At 39.3% G+C, this 20,418-nt stretch overlaps 1 protein-coding gene across 6 annotated transcripts in view; it reads right to left on the bottom strand.

Annotated features, from left to right (window-relative positions):
- Fer (FER tyrosine kinase) overlaps positions 1–20,418 on the bottom strand; it is a 373,761-nt gene that overhangs the window by 120,718 nt on the left and 232,625 nt on the right. For all 6 annotated transcript variants that reach the window (XM_037210166.1, XM_037210165.1, XM_037210164.1 and 3 more), the window contains one exon: positions 1,082–1,138. In XM_037210166.1, the coding sequence (XP_037066061.1) occupies positions 1,082–1,138 (57 nt within the window). The remainder of the gene's footprint in view (positions 1–1,081; positions 1,139–20,418) is intronic.

The following is a 20,418-nucleotide window of genomic DNA, read 5'->3' as shown; positions in this document are numbered from 1 at the left end:
GGCCTTAATAAACTGCATGTTTTTGAAAATTGGGAGAAATGGTCACGTTCACTTTGGAATAAAGATGGATCGTTTATTACTTTACTTAAAATGCCAGACCTCAGTTGAGTCTAGCACGGATCACTCATAAATTATATATAAACTTTCCAATAACAATATCTGAATTTTACCTGTTTTTCACAGTGCATCATGAAGCTAAATTCGACTCAAATTTCACACAGAAACATTCACAATTGTCACTTGCAAACTTCTATGTATTCACTAGAATCTGAATAATAATGATTGGCAGATCTGTGAAGAGTCTATTTGACTAGCCTGCCCTTATTGTTGGAAATGATGCTTTTTAATACAGACTTCCAACTAGATTACAGGAAAAGGAACTTTCACTCTATAAGACTTGTCCTTACCCACAACTAACAGAGCCAATTACAAAATAGGTACTTGAAATGAAACACATCTTGTCCACAATATTGAAATAAATTTGTGTTTCCTATGGGGGAGTGTGTACGTTCCACAGCACATGTAGAGGTCAGAAGCTGGTTCTCTCCTACCATGTAGGTTCCTGGCAGTGAACTCAGGTGGCCAGGCTTGGTGGTAAGCACCTCTATCCCTATACCATCTCCCCAGCCCTTGGCCACATTATATTTACATTATGATAAAGTGGCGTTATGCACTTTCCAGATATTCCAAGAAGCAACACTTCACTTTTTCTGAATTATTGAATACCAGTGGAAGAAGACTGACTGGTAAAGGTCCATTCAAACTTTCACTGCCTCACAGCTTCTTTCCTTCATTCAATAGTTTCTGGTTTTAATAAAACCATGATGGTTATGACCTTCCAGGGAAAATACACACTATTTTTAAAGATAAAATCATCATAAGCCTTTCTAAGACCATCACACATCTATTTCAGGGAAAGTCAGAAGATTTCTAGGAGATATGATACTGCCTTCTTCTAGATTAACTAATTAATACACATGCACCTTGACATGAGACAGAATATTAAAAAATGTTTTGAATAGCAATATGAAGTGTCATGGTTAATATGAAAATCTCTTATTTAGCTCAGCTGATTGCATACCTTGCCCAGTAATGCTCCCAATGTAACATCTTCATGATTGAGAATCCATTTCTTATCCTACAGCAAAAAGAAAGAAAAAGATGAATTGTTAATCCATGCAAGAATACAGTTACTGTAATTCCTTTGAGGAAGTAAGTGCAGCCAACAGCACACTAAGCAGCTGTAACTTCAACCTGACACAAAATAGTACTGTCAGAGAGTAAAATCAATATTGCAGCAAAACTCTTTCAGAAACTACAGCTTCAAAACGAAACTATACCAACCTGAGACCAACACACAAGGTGTGCTTTGCACCTACCACAAAGCCACAACTATGTGAATGTCTTTTTTAAAAAGTTGTGTTGTAGTTAGTACATCACAGAGTTTCACTTTACCATGAAGATTTTCCAATTCTCACTTATCTTCAAAACATTCTCTTCCATGAACCACATTCCTAAGAGTTAATTTTTATGCATGCAAACATTATGACTTGCAGCTTTCTGTGACATTGCTCATAGTCTCATATCTTCCCCAGTCTTTCCTATAGCATAACAAAACAATAAGCATCAAGTATAATACCACTAGGATGTGCAAGACCGTGATATGAACATGCCATTGTAAAATGGTGTCTCCTCGTCTGAGTGCAGGAACCAACTACCAGGAAGGGACTATACCAGTGTGCAAAACCATGTAGGTACAAAATCACACGAAACTATAATGCTAGAATGGTAAATAGATCCATCTTAAAAGAAAGAAGGGCCGGGCGGTGGTGGCGCACACCTTTAATCCCAGCACTTGGGAGGCAGAGCCAGGCGGATCTCTGTGATTTCGAGGCCAGCCTGGGCTACCAAGTGAGCTCCAGGAAAGGCGCAAAGCTACGCAGAGAAACCCTGTCTCGAAAAAACAAAAACAAAAACAAACAAACAAACAAAAAACAAAAAGAAAGAAAGAGAGAGAGAGGGAGGGAGGGAGGGAGGGAGGGAGGGAGGAGGGAGGGAGGAAGGAAGGAAGGAAGGAAGGAAGGAAGAAAGAAAGAAAGAAAGAAAGAAAGAAAGAAAGAAAGAAAGAAAGAAAGAAAGAAAGAAAGAAAGAAAGAAAGAAAGAAAGAAAGAAATGCAAGTGGTTTAAAAATGTCCTCTGACAGTCGTTTGAAGTACTCCATTTTTACAAATTCACCTATCACTCTCTGACAGACAAGTTACCCACAGGCCACTTTGTTTTTAAAGTGCAACTTACATAAATAATATTTCAACCTAAATGTTAAGCTAAAGCGATGGAGATTAAGAGACATAAGGAGAACTGTCAGAGGCCATGTGAGGGGACTAACAGGCAGAACTGGAACTCATGGAACATGGCTGGGTGGTTGGCGAAGCCATGCCTAAGTAAGCTTTGGAGAGGCAAAACCCCCAAGGATTCGGTGTCCTCATTATGTTATTGAGCACAGCTCTGACAGTTGCCTTCGTGGGACCCACCTCCCCCATGATCTATGGGTTGTATGCCTTTTGTTGGAGGAGATGCGTCACTGAGGGTCAGTTTCAAAAGTCCACGCTAGGTCCAGGCTTGCTCTCTCGCTGCCCCATCTTGCAGATAAGATATAAGCTCTCAGCTACCGCTCCAGTCCCATGCCTACCTGCCTGCTGCCATGATGATTGTGGACTAACCATCTGAAACTGTAAGCAAGCCCCCAGTTAAATGTTTTAATTGCTAAGTTGTCTTTTCACAGCTATAGAACAAGAACTAAGACAGAAGACTTCTTCTAACAACTAAAACAAACAGAAATAATTTCCAAATACACTCAGTAACTAAGCAATATATGTATTAATAATCCATACATGTTTTTTAGGGTTTTGGAAAATTGGGTAAACACTTGACTAAAAAAATATGAAAATTTATCAGAAATTGTAGGATATAGCTAAACATTATTTAAAGGGAAGTCTATAATATATCATAGGCATATTCAAAAACAAAAGAGTTCTCAAGTCAATGACTAAGATATGTACCTTAAAGACATAGCTAAAAGGAAATCTAATGCTAGAGGAGGCAATACTAAGCACAACAGAAATCAGCAATAATCTTTGAAGATCCAAAGCGATAGAGAACTGACTTAATGCTTGGCTGTGTCTTTGCTCATAGTTAAGACCGAATCTGACCCACATACAAAGTTTCCACTAGAAACCAGGTGTGACTTCTTTCCAGACTGATTTCATGACAAGATAATGTAGTCAACAATAATTTCAAAGTCACTTAAAGATGTATTTAAATAATGTTACTACAAAAAAAAATCTCTCTTTTTTTCTTGGCTAAATGCAAGAAATATCCTTGAGCCTCTTGGCAGATGTCAGAGATGCCAGAAGTATTTGAGGCTCCGATTCCCTGAACTGGATCCTAAATGATTTCAGACCTACCTCTTCAGAGTAGAGGAATGTAAGAGTACCAGCAAAGATCCATCACAAATACAATCTCTGACCTGGGTGGATACCTACCGCTCCAGTTGGTAGGGTACGTCACCCGGCTAATGGATTGATCACCCCTTGGAAGGTGGGCTCACCTTCATCTATGAAAGAGATTGCTGAGATAATTTTCCCTTTGTTGAGATGCTATGATTCCTTCTTGGAATTCCCACCTGAGTGGAGTCCCTGCAAGCCAAGCAGCCATGAAGTTTCAGCTGGACCAGCCTGCCTTTCTGAATCCTAAGAAAGGTGTAATTTTTCCTTTTTGTCTGGTTCTTTCAGATGCTGGCCAGAAGCTATGTGTGGTCTCTGGCCTTCATTACTCTTCCTCTAAAGTTCCCCTCCTTTCCACAAGCTGCCTATCTGCCATGTGGTTGGCCTCCATGCTGCCTTAAACAGCATACCTATTTTTCCTTTCTCTTTATCCCCCTTCTCCAGAAGGTTTCTGAGATTTGTAGCTTGCTTGTCTTGGGATGTTTTTATTTTAAACTTTACCAAGTTTGTCCTCCAGACTTTTTTAAGGTAATGTGTAAGATGATAACTACACTGGTCAGCCTGATACAAACGTCCACAGCGCACCTACAGCAAAGCACCACAATGCTTACCTTCCTTGGTGATGACCTGCTTCTTCTAAATCAAGCAAGACTTACAAAGAAAAGGGTCTGTTTTTATCAGAATTTGGTAGCTACAGTTTTTGTTAAAGTGTGGGCTGAGAGACAAACTCGTGGTCTGTTCAGTTGGATGAAGAGGGGAGTACTGGACACGTACCCCCAGAAGGGGATTACCTAACACCTCCCTTAGACAGTGGGTAGAATATTCTTATGGAGGCTGATGAGTGGATGAGAAAGGCAAGGAAGCCTGGTTATACAAAGATACTAACATTTCCCCAAACCTGTGGAGTGTACACAGGCATACAACCCATAGATTATGAGGGATATGGTGAGTGCATCATGAAATTCAAAAGTAAAACTACAGAACAGGAGGCTAGGTAACATGAAGAGCGAATGGACTGTTTCTGGAGGGGCAGGAATTCCTGACTTTTCTTTATTTCTGCCACCCACTTCTATCTATCTCCTTTTCTAATCAAAGTCATACTCTGAAGTGGTGGTCAAAAAAAAAAAAAAAACATTCCAACACATGCCCACAAATAAAGTGATTTCCCCCTACATTTCTGCTTTCTTCCTTTGTAGTTTTCTGAAAGAGGTAAGGGGGCTCATGTAGCTTTCTTCAATCCCGAAAGTACAGAATGAATAGAGGGAGTCTGCTTCTGATCCTTCCAGACACAGGCAAAGTGGCTTTCTCTCGCACTTGACGTGTGTCAGTAAGGAAGGAAAATGAAGCCTGTGAGGGGCGGCTTGGCAGCTGAGAGCAAGTGTTCTTGCAGAGGACCCAGGAGTGGATCCGACCACCTACAGGCAGCTCTCAAGCCATCTACAACTCCAAGCCCTGCGGCTCCAACGCCTTCTGCTGGGCTCTGCAGCACGTGTCATGCCGTGCATAGACAGACATTTAGACAAACACCGTACATGGGAAATAACACATCTGTATAAAAGAGTGCAATAAAATATGCCATCGACAGAGACACAGTCGTAGAAGGTGCACAACAGTGATACACAAAGCTGACACAGTTTTATTTAATGGCCATCTGCTTGCTAGTGATTTGTGACCTTATTAAAAACCCACAGACCTACGTTCAAACTCTAATGATTATGCTTGTCTGATGTTGAGCTTCAAGAGATCTGGCTTAGATATTTAATGTGTTTCTAATATTAGGATCCCATCCCTTTGGTGTGTTCATGAATACTAATGTATCATTACCATGGCAAAAGAAATCAATATCCATTTCTCTATTTATTAATTCTATCTCAACACCCAAAACTATGTTATTTTGAAACATAAGATTCAAAATAAAATCTCCAGTTTAAACCTTGTTTTGGTTTAAACTGGAGATTTTATTTTTTAATATATTTTTTGCTATTCTTTGAGAAATTCTCTTAAAAATCACTGGAGGTTAACTCATTTCACAGTATCCACAAATCAAAGAAATTAAGAATTGCTAGAAGGTTTAAGATTGGCCTACACAGAGATACAGGCAATCTCTTTGATTTGTCTAAATCAAAGCTTATATAAAGTTCCCCTGGACATGTTTCCACATACACTTGCTGAATCTTGGAAGAATGCCCCATTATGTTGGAACTGCCTAGAAAGGCATTGTTTCCACATTCTCTAGATGAGAAAATGGAGGCCTGAGAGGTTAATGTTGTCCAGGGTCCAAGGCACTCAGTGACAGAGCTAAGAAGCTTGTCCTTTGTCCCTTCTCCTGTACTTCAATATGGAAGCGCCACCACCACTGTGCAACAGAGTTGGTCAGGGAATTCAGCACTTCAGACTGTGCTGAGTGTAAACCACATTCCTAAGAACACTAACACTAGCTGAACTGGAGGATCAAAGAACTGCCTGCATGTATGGACTGAACAAATGCCACGCCATTTCTCCTATCCTGGTACCCATCCACACCCATCATAAATGAGTGTCCTTTACAGAAAGTCAATTCAGGCCAACAAGTCTGAAGTCTCACTTAGACCCGTGACCATTATAACAAATGTAAAATGGATTTCAAAATGACTTTTTGTTTTGGTAAAGAACCGGAGGGTCAAGAAGCAGCCCTGAGAATCAAATTATCCCGAGCCAACAACAGAAGATCTTGAGTCAGGCCAGGCTGGGATACACAGACATTCTGCCTAGAGCACGCCGGGATGATCTTCAGAACACACTCAACAAGCTTGGTTTCAGCATGCATTATCCCCAGGTTCTCAGTGTGTCTCTCACTATACTGGGAAGAGCTGTTCTAGTCCCAAATAGAACAGTCTCTAAGGGGAGTACAGATTATTATCATGGGCCATTTTAATACAAGACATAGTTGTCATGGCAATATTCCTCAGTATTGACTTTAAGATATATTGTTATTTTGTATTCAATCCCTGAAATTTTTTTGATTTCTGTAAGTATGTTAGGAAGAAACTGCAGACTCCATACTATCCATTTAATGTAGACAGATAATAGTTTAAAGAGTAGGTAAAGCTAACCATACCTACTTCCATAAGGAAAAGAAGGAACAGGAATTTCAAACTCCAAAGTTACATCAAACAAACATTGAGCTGTATTTAACACACTTGACAGACATGATTTAAATTGCTATACCAGTGGGTTTTGGGGTCTGACTCTCTGCAGCTCCCAGAAGCATCTGGAAAACCTTGTTTACTGTAGGATGTACTGGAGTCCTTTCACTCTTCTGACTAGGCAGGCATACTATCTCTCTTGACTTCCAGCGTCAGAACATTCTTGCTACTGAGGGTACCACTCTTACTCTACCAGAATAAAACAGCAAAGAAACTGGAAAGAGAAAAGACCACTCTCTCATTCTCTGTTTTACAAACCATTACTGAATACTGCTACCCTCAACCGATGACAGTAGGATTTAAGAAAAAACACTACTATACATAGTAACACTCTACCGTACCAACTATGCAAATGTAAAATGAATTGTCCCAAAGCTTACAAATGAATTGTTGCAAATCTTACAAGACTTATTACAGTGAGTGTTTATCAATGGTTCTAATATTGAAGACACAAAGTATGTATCTCCTGTGTCTACCACGTAACAGTGTAGCACACATTTGAAGACAACATGGGATTTCTGGGGATTGTTAAGCATTTCTGTTTTTCAATTTTCAAATACAGAGTGTTCAGAACATTTTGGAAGGATATATAGTAAATATTAAGTGTATCTCTTTGTGTGTGGATATATTATATATATGATCAAATTAAAACAAGTAACAGTATATTGTGATATTAATAACTGGCTAAAATCCACATACCACACTGTAATGTTTTGCTTATGTGAAAAATCTAGAAGTAGAGTTTAATTCTAAATCTTCAAATTTCACTTCATTATTAGTAACATCCAAGTATATTCACTGAAATATTAATTATAATCATGGGAACATAAAGACTTTCCTAACATGTAACAATTTATTTGGTAATTGTTAATAGGAAAACTGATTTTCTAGGCAGAAAATGGCAGGATACAGATATTCTCAACTTAATAAAAACTGTCCTTTTTTAGTTGGATCTTTAAACGGCAACCCTTCAGTCTCCACGAGACATTTCAGAGATGACGGCGTCTTAGGTTTTACGTGTTTTTATGGTGACTTTCCTGCGCCTGTCTTTTGATAAGCCTCGCCTATGGTGTCACTAGTTCCCAACAGTGGAGCTAACCTTAACCCTTGATAAGTCTGTCCAAGCTAATAAGCATCCAGTGATGAACTGCTCCACACTGCAGGTCAGCCATAGAGTTCACAGACAACAGGACAATACACACGTACTAGTCCTGAGAAGAAGTGGGAGTCTTTACATTCATCCAAACCCTGACAGAACGTATCCACGGCTAATCTCCATCTGTGGGGCTGAACAGAATGACGGCCATCAGTGGCAGAGTTGACAAGAAGCAGGGATCATGATTACTACTTTAACAGCGTATGTTTCAGTATTTATGGAAAGTAAATCAGCAAATCATATTTTGAGTGGGTTTAAGAAACAAAACAAGTAACAAAATGTAAGTGTGACTTTCCAGGTTACTTCTCTGTATCATAATTATCACACTTTTATAATCAACTCTTCTATGAAAAAAAATGTATCAGATACTCAAGAATAATAAAAAAAAAGTGTTCATAAATTGGCTTGGTTAATTTTTCTATTGCTGTGTATTTAATGTTTCAGAAACTACTAATTTTTCTCATCCTTCAACCGAAGGTAACTACACTGACTAAAATTCAAAGTGACTGATGATGAAATAATCTGTGGCAGGATTAATAAAAGTGTCCAGGAATGTATTTATTGTGGAAATACTTGGGAACTAGAAATTAGTTGCTTCAGTAATTCTTACTTGGAAGATGAAAGCTGAAGACTGAAGACTCCAGTGGCCATCTGAACACATGAATTTATAATGTCCCTTCTAATGGCCTGGTAGAACCATATTTAGTTGCACAACTCACTGCAAGTGAGGTGGAGAATGTAAGGACGAGTTTGGATACACTCCCTCTCCTCTGACAGGCTAAGACAACTGAATACGGTTCTGTTAACCTGGATCTGAAGGAGAGATGGTTCTGTCTTTGGATTCTTCCAGAAGTGGACTCAGACAAGGATCCAAATGTAAGCTATTAATTATATATATATATATATATATATATATATATATATATATATATATATATAATTATATATATGAAATCTAATAAATTTAATTTATATTTTATGTAATAGTTTCATTCTGTATTAATATATAATAATAATGGCTTAATATATAGAAGCACAAATGGACAATTAAAAGTAAAATGAATTTAAATAAAACATCTAAGTATAAAAATATAATATACATAAAATAAAATAAAAATAATACAAGTAATTGAGTAGTTAGCCATTAATTTAAGTCTTAGTTACTTTCTATTCCTGTGAAGAGACACCATGATCAAGGCAACTCCTATAAAAGAAAGCACATAACTGGAGACTTGTTTACAGTTCCAGAGGGCTAGTCTCCTATCACAGAAGGGAGCCAACAAGCATGGTGTTGAAGCAGTAGCTGGGAGCTTTACATCCTAATGCATAGGCAGCAAGTCAAGAGGGAGACACCAGGCCTGGCATGATCTTTTGAAACTTCAAATCCACACACCTCCTCCAACAAGGTCACACTTCCTAATCCTTCCCAGATAGTTCCACCAACTGAGGACCAAATATTCAAACATGTGAGCCTATGGGAACCATTCTCATTCAAACCATGACCATCCAGCAACCTGTATGGAACATACTATGGAAAATGAGATGAACCACATGCCTCAGAATTAAGCTCACCCGATGGGTATTTACACAGAACCCCCGAGAAACAATGGAAGGTAGAGGGAAAGGAATGTTACTTCTTGGCACTGCTCGTGGCGGGTTTGAGCAGAGAATTCTAAAATGGGTATAGAGGTTTTCCTATAGTCAAAGATGAAGTTCAGTGTACCTGGACAGCCAAGACACAAAGCAGTGTGCTAAGCATGATCTAGTGTGTCCTTTGTCATTGATACAGGCAAATTTTCCTGAAACCTTCCAGTTCTAATGGAGCCCCTTCCCAGACTTTCTGTCCCTCATCTTTACCAAATTCCATTTTTCCACAAGTGCAAGTTGCTCCCACTTTCTACCTTCACCCCAAGCCTTCTACAAACACAGTTTTTAATCCAGAGTCAAGTGACTCACTGAATGTATAAAGATTCTTATTTTAAGTTCAAAGGCAACATCATTTAGATATACTTTAATTAGGAGAAAACTCTAATAATATGGCAATTCTAATAATAAAATATACTAATCAATACCTCCGAAGGCAGGTAAGCTAAACAAACATGCAACTCACAGATTTAGCATCTGACTTTTAGAAATTCTTCACTCAACATTTAGGGTGAGGCTTCTTTCAGTGACCTCATGCTCCATTTCAAGTGTGGTATTTTATAGTGTACGATTACGTACCCACTGCCTTTCCTATGACGGTTCTGGTACCAGGCATGAGCCTGGCAATTTGCCCTCATTTTCAGCAGGCTCAGCATTGGAAGGTGCCAAGCACTCCAATGAACTCTAGAAGAAAGACAAGCTTTACAGTTACCATTCAGATTCTTTACTAAACAGACTTCTGAATAAACTGGCTCTTACTAGTTTTAAATCCATTGAAATGTACCTCATAATTTCAAAACAGATAGCTTAAATCTGAGAATATGTAAAATAAAAACTAAAATTGCAAATTATGCTAGAAACTGTTTCACTGCTCCAAAAACCGTCCAAAAGCAGCTTTTCTCCTCTCCTCTCCCTCCCTCTCCCCCAAACTGATGGACTGATTAATTGATTGATTGGTTGTTTGGTTGGTTGGTTGGTTGGCTGGTTTTTCGAGACAGGGTTTCTCTGTGTAGTCCTGGCTGTCCTGGAACTCACTCTGTAGACCACGCTGGCCTCAAACTCACAGAGATCTGCCTGCCTCTGCCTCCCAAGTGCTGAAATTAAAGGTGTGTGTTACCATGTCTTCCCTGACATCATATTTTCCAACAATGAATTATTTGAATATTTATGATACTGAAAAGCTGCTAACAAAGTGAAATTTCCCAGATAAAATTCAATATTCTCATTTTCTTAGAATGTGATAAATCTTTATAAAACATGTTTTTAGGAAAAACAGTAATCGAATAAGAAAATAGGAATGATTTTTTTCCCTCATATTTAAAGGCAGGAAGTGAAATCAACTAGTCATATTCATTTTTCTTGTTTCAGTTAAAAATTTCTCAGTTTCAAATAAAAAAGAAGAAAACTTTAAGAAAGCAACAGAGAATTAGAAGTTTACAGGTAACCTAGCTTCATCAACACAGCCCAGAGCAAAACACCATGAACAGGACACCTGTCACTCAAACCTTGGTTCTTAAAGCTTTGGCTTTTACAAATTCACTAGTTAGTACAGATAAAAGAGAAAGATGCTAAAAAATAAAGCACTAATAACTGAAAAGTTTGACAAAATAAAGGGAATGTTTCCACATACAACAATAGATTCTACAATGTGTAACTAAGACATCAGGTTATTTCTGAATTCTTTTGCCTATCAATCTTTCTTGTAGTTTAACACCTCTCTCTCTCTCTCTTACACACACACACACACACACACACACACACACACACACACACACACACACACACAGGTGAGACAGAAAGAGACAGAGACAGAGAATTGGCTGTTAGACTCCCAGAAACTGGTTTAAAAGAAAATGCCCTCCAGGCTTGCCTACATGCCCAATGGAGGCATGTTCTTGGTTGGGGTCCCCACTCTCAGATGACTCTAGCCCATGTCACACTGACATAAAATCAGCTGGCACAAATGCCAAGTTGCTCTGGTAGGAGAAGTACTACTATAAAATGCAGCCCAGCCTAAGAAGGCTTTGTCTCCAAGGACCCATTGTGTGCTGGGGACAACAGAGCAGAGAGAGAATCACAAAGGCTCAGGAGGAGCTCTGTGCCTGCCAAATAAGTCACAGGCCCAATGCTTTCCCACAGGGGGTGACACCTGGCACCCTAGCCAGGGGCAACTCCAAGCCCTGAGGCTGCACCATAAAGAACAAACTGGAAGCCAAGTGGCTCCAATAAGTCAGCTAAATACAACAGGACCACAAAGGCTCAGAAAGTTAAAGGTCAGGGAAACCCAAGGCCACTCAAGGAGGCCAGAGGTGAGTGCTAACCCTAAACAAGGCTGATGTTTTATAAACAGATTTCTTCAAAGGACTCAGGTCTCCTAACATGATAGAGCAAGTGCCTAGTTGGAGATTTTGAGTCAAGGAACTCAAAACCCAAGAGAATAGAGACCTGACAGCAATACTGACATGGATCGGATACTGGGATTATCTGACAGGGACTCAAAAGCAACCATAAAAATGCAGTTATTTAAACAGACTATGGAAACAACTGAGGGTATATTGGCTATCTTAACAATAGAAAGAGAAGCTTTTTGAAAAGGAAACAAACAGAACCCACATTATTACAAAAAAAAAAAAAAAATAAGACTACCTAAACTTTTGAAATGAATTAAATTGGTTCAGGAGGGAACTGAAGACAACCGAGGACAGTATTACCAAATTGGAGCACAAGCAGCCAGAGCTTCCCCAACTGAACAACACAGCACACAGCGTGGCATTCGGTGAAGAGCATCGGGAGCTGCAGGGTTCCAGTAATGAGAGCCAGCACTGGAGTCACCAAACCTTTAACGGGAGGAGGAAGAGCTGAGACTAAAGAGCAGCCAGACATGATGGCTGAACCGCCTCAATGTGGTTAAGGACTCCAACAAACCAGAGAGCTGACAGAACGTCAGATAAGACAGATCCAACTGCAGCAAGACGGGTAACCAGTCCGAAAACTGAAGCACCAAGTCTTAAGAGTAGCCACAGGTAAAGGATGCTCTATCTGCAACAGAACATTGATCAAAGTTAGGATCTCCTTCTACAGCCAGCAGCAGGCTGAGAAGGGACAGCACAATGGACTCCAGGTCCTAACACAACAAAACCACTCTGGCCGTTACATTTGTTACTCGTGGTAACACCACTGGTCAAGAACAGAAGGACTGGAAGGGCACTCTCAGATGGAGAAAACCTAAAAAGGATGTGAACAAAACAAATCTCAGCCTAGTTCCAGTATCTTCTTCCTATGCTCCAGTTAATTATTTCTGTACCAGAGACCCTGGTGCAGCACACACTGAAGATAGTTAGAAGGTTAACTGGACAGAAAAGACATAACACAAGACATTCGTGGGGTAATCTGCCCCTTTACAATGTTAAAGAATTGTATTATCTTATTATTATTATTATTACTATTACCATTTTAAAGAATTGTATTATTTTATTACTATTATTATTATTATTTAGTTATGTTGATGACACCTGGTCACACTGAGAATGAAACTGCTGGAATGTCCACAAGTGATGACATAATGTCTGTCCAGACACATGTTTCCAGCAAACATCCATGTAGACGAAATTCTAAACATTCTTATTAAATAAGAAACACAGAGCCAAACACAGAGGTACAGCCTAAGAGATCAGAGCAAGAGCCAAGACTCCCTTTAGCTTACCACTCTCTGCCGTCCTTCCCCTGAGAGAGACCTTCTTCCTGTGTGTCTTGAGTTTTATTGCTTTCCTGTTCTGCCTTCTCATTGACTCTAAGCCCAGCCACATGACTTCCTTGTCACTGCCTGTCTATACAGACCTCCTGGTCTCTATGGTTGATACTGGAATTAAAGACTCAAAGGTCACCACACTTGGCTGTGTCCTTGACCACAAAGACTCTGCCTGTCATGTGATCGGATTAAGGGCGTGGGCTACCACCACCTGACTTCTATTCCTGGCTCTCCGCTAATGACCTCTGATCTCCAGGCAAATTTTATTTATTAACATACAAATAAAGTCACATTTCAGTATAATTAAAATATCACCACACCTACAGACTTAGGCTTTGGTACCTAGTAACTCACTGGGAGCCCTTGCCATGCTCGGTTATATAGCAGGAAAATGATCAGCTCTGTGTAACAACTCCAGTGGACCTTCCTGAGCAATGACATCACACAAGGCTATGCACTTCAGACACGGCAAGTATGTCTCTACAGTTGTAATGGACTGTTATACTCTAAGGGTGTGGAGAAAACAGGTTTGAACCCTTGTCTGTCTAACTAAAGCCTGTGTCCTTTCTAAGGAATTCCACCACCTCCCCGCGAAGTGCAGTCTGTTGAACGGTGAGTAGGATTCCTAAAGACTCAGAGGTGGTGTTCCAACTCGATTTTAATGAACTGGAGCACAATGAATTCCTCATTTCAAGTTTCAGATTTTTCATTCTAATGGTTCATAAACTTTGTTTCAAATGAGTGCTATGTAAAGTTACCATTTCTTCTTTATTCACTGGGTTAACTAGATTAAACTCAATTAAAAGCTTCACATTTTGCACAGGCAGAGTTTGTACCTAAAATAAAACCACAATAAAACTTTCAAGTTGTAATAAAAAATGCTTTATAGTGGCTAGCAGAATTGAGTCAATTCTCTATAACCTTGACAGACTCTATGAACTAAGAGGAAAAGCTCATACCTTCCCAATGACCAATCAGCATGACTGCAGATGTAATCAAGAAAGACTCATTTATTTCACTAGGTAACATACAATAACTATTCTTTTACCCCACAGTAACAATGCCAATTTTTCCATCAAATATAGAAAATACTTTAAAATCAGGCATCAGCAAAATCAAGCCATTATCATAGCATTCTCTATTCTTGTGGAAACATTATTTTCTCATTATGACGTGCCACATGAATAGGTAGAATAGCAGGTATAATAAGCTATAAAAATAATTGTAAATAAAGCCAAATTACAGCTTAAAAAGTTAAAACCCAAAGCATAGAATTAATTTTGTCTCACAAAGTAGCCGTTTAAATAAAGTGACTGGAGTGTCAAATCAACAGCATCCTCTGCTAAAGATGGCCAGCCCCACTCCCCCACCTGCTTCTTGGTGGATGGCCACAAGGTGCAGATGGTCGTTATTTCTTATGCCCATCAATTGCTGCCAAGTCTCATTGGAATGGTGTGTGTTTCTCCTGAAGTTTTTCTTTATGGTGCTTTCATGAGCTGGAGGGTCGTATCTGACAGAGTTCAAGGGTCTAAATGAGAGGGTTTTAAGTCACTACCTCACTCTGATTCAGACCCAGTTCCCCAGGAGGCAAGCCCTTCCAATGCTGAGGAATGAACTCAATCTACCTTCCCAAACACTGATATTCAGATAAAAGGGGGGTTTTGCTTTTACACAGGTAAAGAGTTATTTTTAAGCGACATCCTTGTTTTGATTATTACCCAGCCTTAAATATAGAACAACCCCCACCCAAATAGAATTATATAACCTATTTCTAAGCAAAAATCAATGCAATGTAAGTCTACCTTAAGACTGTGGCTATCCCTAATAATGAATATTAAAATTTTAATAAGTCATGCCATGATCAAATGTGTGCTAACAATCACCTAGTGTAGAATGATGGGGAGGAGAGGAGAAAGGATGGGGTAGAGGGAGAAAAGAGTTTAAATACAGGCTTAAATTTTGAAAAATTACCTCATCATTTTTAACATTGGAAGCAATGAAAATTTGCAAACATCAACAAACATGGCATTTTAAAGATTTTCTTTGGAAGGGATATGGCTTAAAAATGGTACAACTCTTAGGAGAAATAATTACAAAACACGACAATACACAACGTACGATGACCGTCAGGGGCTGTAGTTTTTGTCCTTTTCATATAGAGAAATAATTGCTACCCTTAATTCCTGTTCTACCCAGCGTTTCAGCCCACTCACCTCACCGCCTGCTTAGCCTGCTTAGCACATTTGTTGCACTCAAAGCCTTAGCCACAGCAGGTGTCAGAGGGCAGGGATTACTCAAGACTTGACCAGCTGGGTCATTAAGGTGACCAGGGCTGCTTTAAGGGCAAGTCCTTCCTGACAAGTACACAAAGCTGCTCTTCTGGCATCCAGCTGAGAAGCCTTTAGCAATGGAGCACTTGTTTACATGATCTATAAAGCAATTCTGAATAACCCACAAATTCTCTCCTCCCACATTGCTCTTATTAGGAAAGACAAAGCATAATTCTTGGATGTGTGTGACTTAGTTTTATCTAACCTTATAGAATTTTAATTGTTCTTGATTTTTAATAATGGCTACTGCAATTTCCTTATGATAAACATCTGTTCCTAGTAGCACAGGAGACGAGACAACTCATACTCTTTTTCACTCATCTTAACTTTAGAATAGAACTTACTTTTTCTTACCTAAAACTCTTAGAGCTACCACAGAAAAACACGGCGAGAGGACTGCAGTTGATAAACGTGAAAACACACTGGCACAGGCCTTTCCAGGTTGTAGCAATTGAGTAACTAAAAGAAACTTGCAAGGAAACTACGCAAGTTCAAGCAACATCTTACTTGTTCATCAATACCTCACAGAGTTCATCCTGCTGGTGAACTAAGTTTAAAAACACCAATCAAAGGGGCCTAGGAGTCAAGGGAGAATAAAATACAGTTTCTACTTCAAGAAATAGGCAAGAGTCAAAATGCTTGGAATTTAGATATAGCTGTGATGTCCTAGAGGTACAGCTTTCAGCAACTTAGCCTCCTCAAGCCTCAGTTTCCAAATCTGCAAAATGAAGTAGTACAGTGCCTAATAAAAAACAGTGAATGCATTTACAAACATCAGCCATTCTGTTCCTCAAGTATCTGAGAGTACAGGAGCTTCATTAACACCATCTGTCCCCAAAATGTCTTTCCTTCCAAGCAAATGTTAATCGGCTCATTGTTCATTCCAGTTTTTATTGCATAATAAGTGATAGGCATTGTGGTAGGCATTCACTAGATAGAGTACCTGAAGCTATTCTATAAAAATACTGAATGTCATTTGTATAAAATCATTAAAACATTAAGTGAAATGTAAGTGATTAGTTTTCTTAGATTCGGTTGACATTTATAAAATGTGGTCTTATGAAATGTGTGATTTACTTTCTCCAAAAGTATATTTTCAAGTTCATTATAAAAATATAAGCTGACAAATATTTATTAAATACATACTATTTGCAAATATTGTAAGTCATATCCTTGTAAGTGAGTATCTTAACTTATGGAGGGAGGAGGAGGTTAAGTGAAAATCACAGACTGATCATGGTGGAAAGAAAGCAGAGAGATACCTTGCTTTATTCAGGTCAGAAGGAGAGGCTCCCACTCTGGTTCCAATTTTGCACTCTGGCATTTGCAGCCTCCCTACATGGTAAGAGTTTGGACATGTGCCTACATGCAGCTTGTGCACTCCATGCCAGGGTATCTAGGACCTCAAATCCCCTGCCAGCATAATGATAAGCCTACTCATGTGACCTTGGTGCAGGTCCATCCCCTCATGGGGGCCCACATGAAGGACCTTTAATAGGTCTGTGTGCTGTGAAATAACCCTTCTGTAAACTGTAAATATGTATTGCTCTCATTGTTAATAAAAAGATGATTGGCTGATAGCTAGGCAGAAAAAGATTGGGCAAGACAGTCGGAAACAGAGAGAATGCTGGGATGAAGGGCAGAGTCAGAGGAGTCGCCAGCCAGACACAGAATAAGTTGGACACACAAATGGGATAGAGGTAAAAGCCATGAGCCTCGGAGCAGCACACTGATTAACAGAAATGGGGTAAGATGTAAGAGTAAGCAAGTACTAGGCCTGAGCTACTGCCCAAGCATTTACAATTATTAAGTTTCTGAGTAATTATTTGAGGGTAAGTGCCGGCACAGGAAAACTCTGCCTACATCTGAGGGATGTAAGGGTTCAGTTTAATTAAAATAGAAGAGATATCAGTGACTATAACAAATACAATTTTTACAGCATGAAGAAACTATAAAATATGTCTTTCTAGGGCTGTAGATCAAATCCATGGCCCTGTCACATGCTATATAAGGACTATACCCAATCACAGTTCTAATAGAATAATTACAAAATGCCCAAACTACTAACACAGTGACACCACAGAGCTTCAGGATTAAATATCCAAACTAAAAGACTGCATCAGAAGAAGGCATTTGGTTTAGCAGAGTGGCAAATACCAATTGTAAAGTTTCTTCAGACTTCAGGAAAGCCAGGATGCAATTTGTACTTTTGAACTTCTGGCTGTAGAAACAAAGTTACCAAGAAGAACTAAGGGATAGGATCTGGGCCAGACACAAAGGGATATTATAAAACAATTAATCTTTCTCATATATCAAGTTCTCCCTAGGAAACATTTACAGCAAGCCAAAGTTACTAACTGAAAAAATCCTCCCTTTCATTGAAAACAAACAACAAAAAGCCTAATCTAACAACACAAAATACTATTTTTCTCTCCTTTAGCAAATTATAAATTGGGTAAAATATTTATTATGTAAGAAAGAAAATCAGCCAGATGTGGTAGCACACACCTTTAATTCTGGCACTCAGGAGGAAGAGGCAGGCAGATCTCTGTGAGTTTGAGGCTAGCCTGGTCTACAGAGCGAGCTCTAGGACAGCCAGGGCTATAAAGAGAAATGTTGCCTCAAAGGGAAAAAAAGATAATAATGGGTTTACTTGTTCATTCCTTCTTTAACTTTGTCTTCAGACAATTAATACAGAAACGCTGGCTTTATTGATAGAGACTAAAACTATGGACAACTTAAAATTACTTTATTGTGTAAAACACAAATTCAAAGCAAACTTACTTCTACATTACTATCACGCTCAGAATAACTTTGAGGATCCACACCCTCTTCCCTACTTCCCCATTAAGTTATGGACCCAGTGGGTTTCTTTTTCCCTCTCTGAAAAATACCTGCTTAATAACTAATTACATATCCTATCATCACTGTGTTGATAGGTTGAAACACTAACTAAAACCAAGCAAGAACATGGTTTATGTAGCTTACATGTCCTCATCAGTCACTGAGGGAAGTCAGTAGAAACCCCAGAAGGAGGACAGGCAAGGGAGAGAGAAAAAGAAAGCTATTTACTAACTTGTTGTTTATTCCACCCAGGACCACCTGCTCAGGGCGGCACAGCCCACAGTGGGCGGGGCCCTCTCACGTCAATCATAATCAAGAAAATGCTCCGAAATTCTCACAGGGAATATAAACCAATCTTAAGTTTAGGCCCCATGCCAAGCCATAGACGGCCAACACAAAATGAATTTAATGATAATTTTGTAAGTTTGTCTCAGAATTCTTTGTCTGGGCATTTTTTTTTTTTAAAACCTTACAGGTCTTTTGTTTATATATTATGGTTTACAATTTTTGTTGTTTTATGGGATTTCTGTGTGTGTGTGTGTGTGTGTGTGTGTGTGTGTGTTTATATATGTTTCTTGCCCCTTTTTTCGTGTGTTTATTTTTTTATTTGCCTGTTTGTTTTCTAGTGAGAGAGAAAGAAAGGGTGTAGACTTGGGTGGGTGGGTGGGGGGATATGAGAGGAGCCGAGGGAGGGAAACCATGATCAGAATATACTGTACGGAAAAAGTGTTTTCACTAAAATCAATTGCGGAGACGCTCCACACACGTGCCCAGATGCCGTTCTGATGGAGGCATTCCTTCTTTTGAGGGTCCCTGTCGGCTGTGACTCCTTCGTGTCACACACTGACAAAGACTAACCAGCACATAATCAAGTGCATTTCAATGGAACTACATTCTACACGTTAGCACTAGCACTATGGACGGGGCGCTTCTTCTTCATCACTTGAGTGTACTAAACAAAGTTTCATTATGACATTTTCATGCCTGTTTATCCATGCACTTTGCTTGTACCTCCGACCCCTCCTGTCTCGTCCGCCCTGCTCCCTCATGCTGGTCCCTTTCCCCCTACAAAGTAGGAATCTAAATTTTTGGAAATGAAAATCATCTAGGGGTGGGGGGGGAGTTTTGCAAAACAAGGTTTTAAAGACCCCAAGTCCTGAATTTCTGACTCTATAGGTCTGACATAGGGCCCAAGAATTTGCGTTTCTTGTAAGGTCTCAGGTGCTGTTGATGCGTCTAATCTGGGGAGCTTGCTTAGGCAATACAAATATTCTGACATTAGGTTAGGAGAAAAGCTATTAGGGAGAATCGATTTATAAAATGTTCTCCATCGAGACATACAAACAACTGGTTGCCTTTTGTAAATAAACCTATAAATCAAAGCTTTGTGAAGGATGCCTACACAGAGAATGTGAGGTATTCATATAACATTTTTTCTTGATGTGATACTGATGACATAATATTGGAAAGCTTCAAAATCTAAATAATACGTTGTAGCTTTTGTATTAATCCAAACCCCAAACTTCTCCAAATATAGAGAAGAGGGACAGTTTTGAAGCCATGTATGATGGCTGGTTCGTGCCTGGTTTCTGCTAGTGTCTTTTGAATAATTAGAACAGCTCGGTCTTAGAGAATATCTATGACTCACATGAATCTGCTTTGACAATTCATCCTTCATAGTAGAGAAGTAAATGCCAAAGTCATATGATTCATCAGCAGTACTGCTCATAGAAATCCAAGGTTTCACCTTCTCTCTGGCACTTACCCACTCTTCATCCAACCAAGCACTATAGGGAAATAAGGAAGGAGGAGGAAGGAATAAAAGGAGGGAGGGAGGGAGGGAAATAACACAAGGGAAAAACAGCAATAACTTGTTCTTTCCAGAGGGAGTTCACATTTTGCTCAATGAGCATGATTAATCCTTAACAATGCTGAAGATAGTTATAGCAATGACTTTTTAAAAGGTTATCAGATGCCAGTGACATATTTGCATGTATGAGTTATATG

Source organism: Peromyscus leucopus, chromosome 13 (genome assembly GCF_004664715.2).
Source record: "Peromyscus leucopus breed LL Stock chromosome 13, UCI_PerLeu_2.1, whole genome shotgun sequence".
In the NCBI taxonomy this organism is placed as follows: domain Eukaryota; kingdom Metazoa; phylum Chordata; class Mammalia; order Rodentia; family Cricetidae; genus Peromyscus; species Peromyscus leucopus.
The sequence above is the reverse complement of the archived record's forward strand: the minus strand, read 5'-3'. Positions and strand labels throughout refer to the sequence as shown.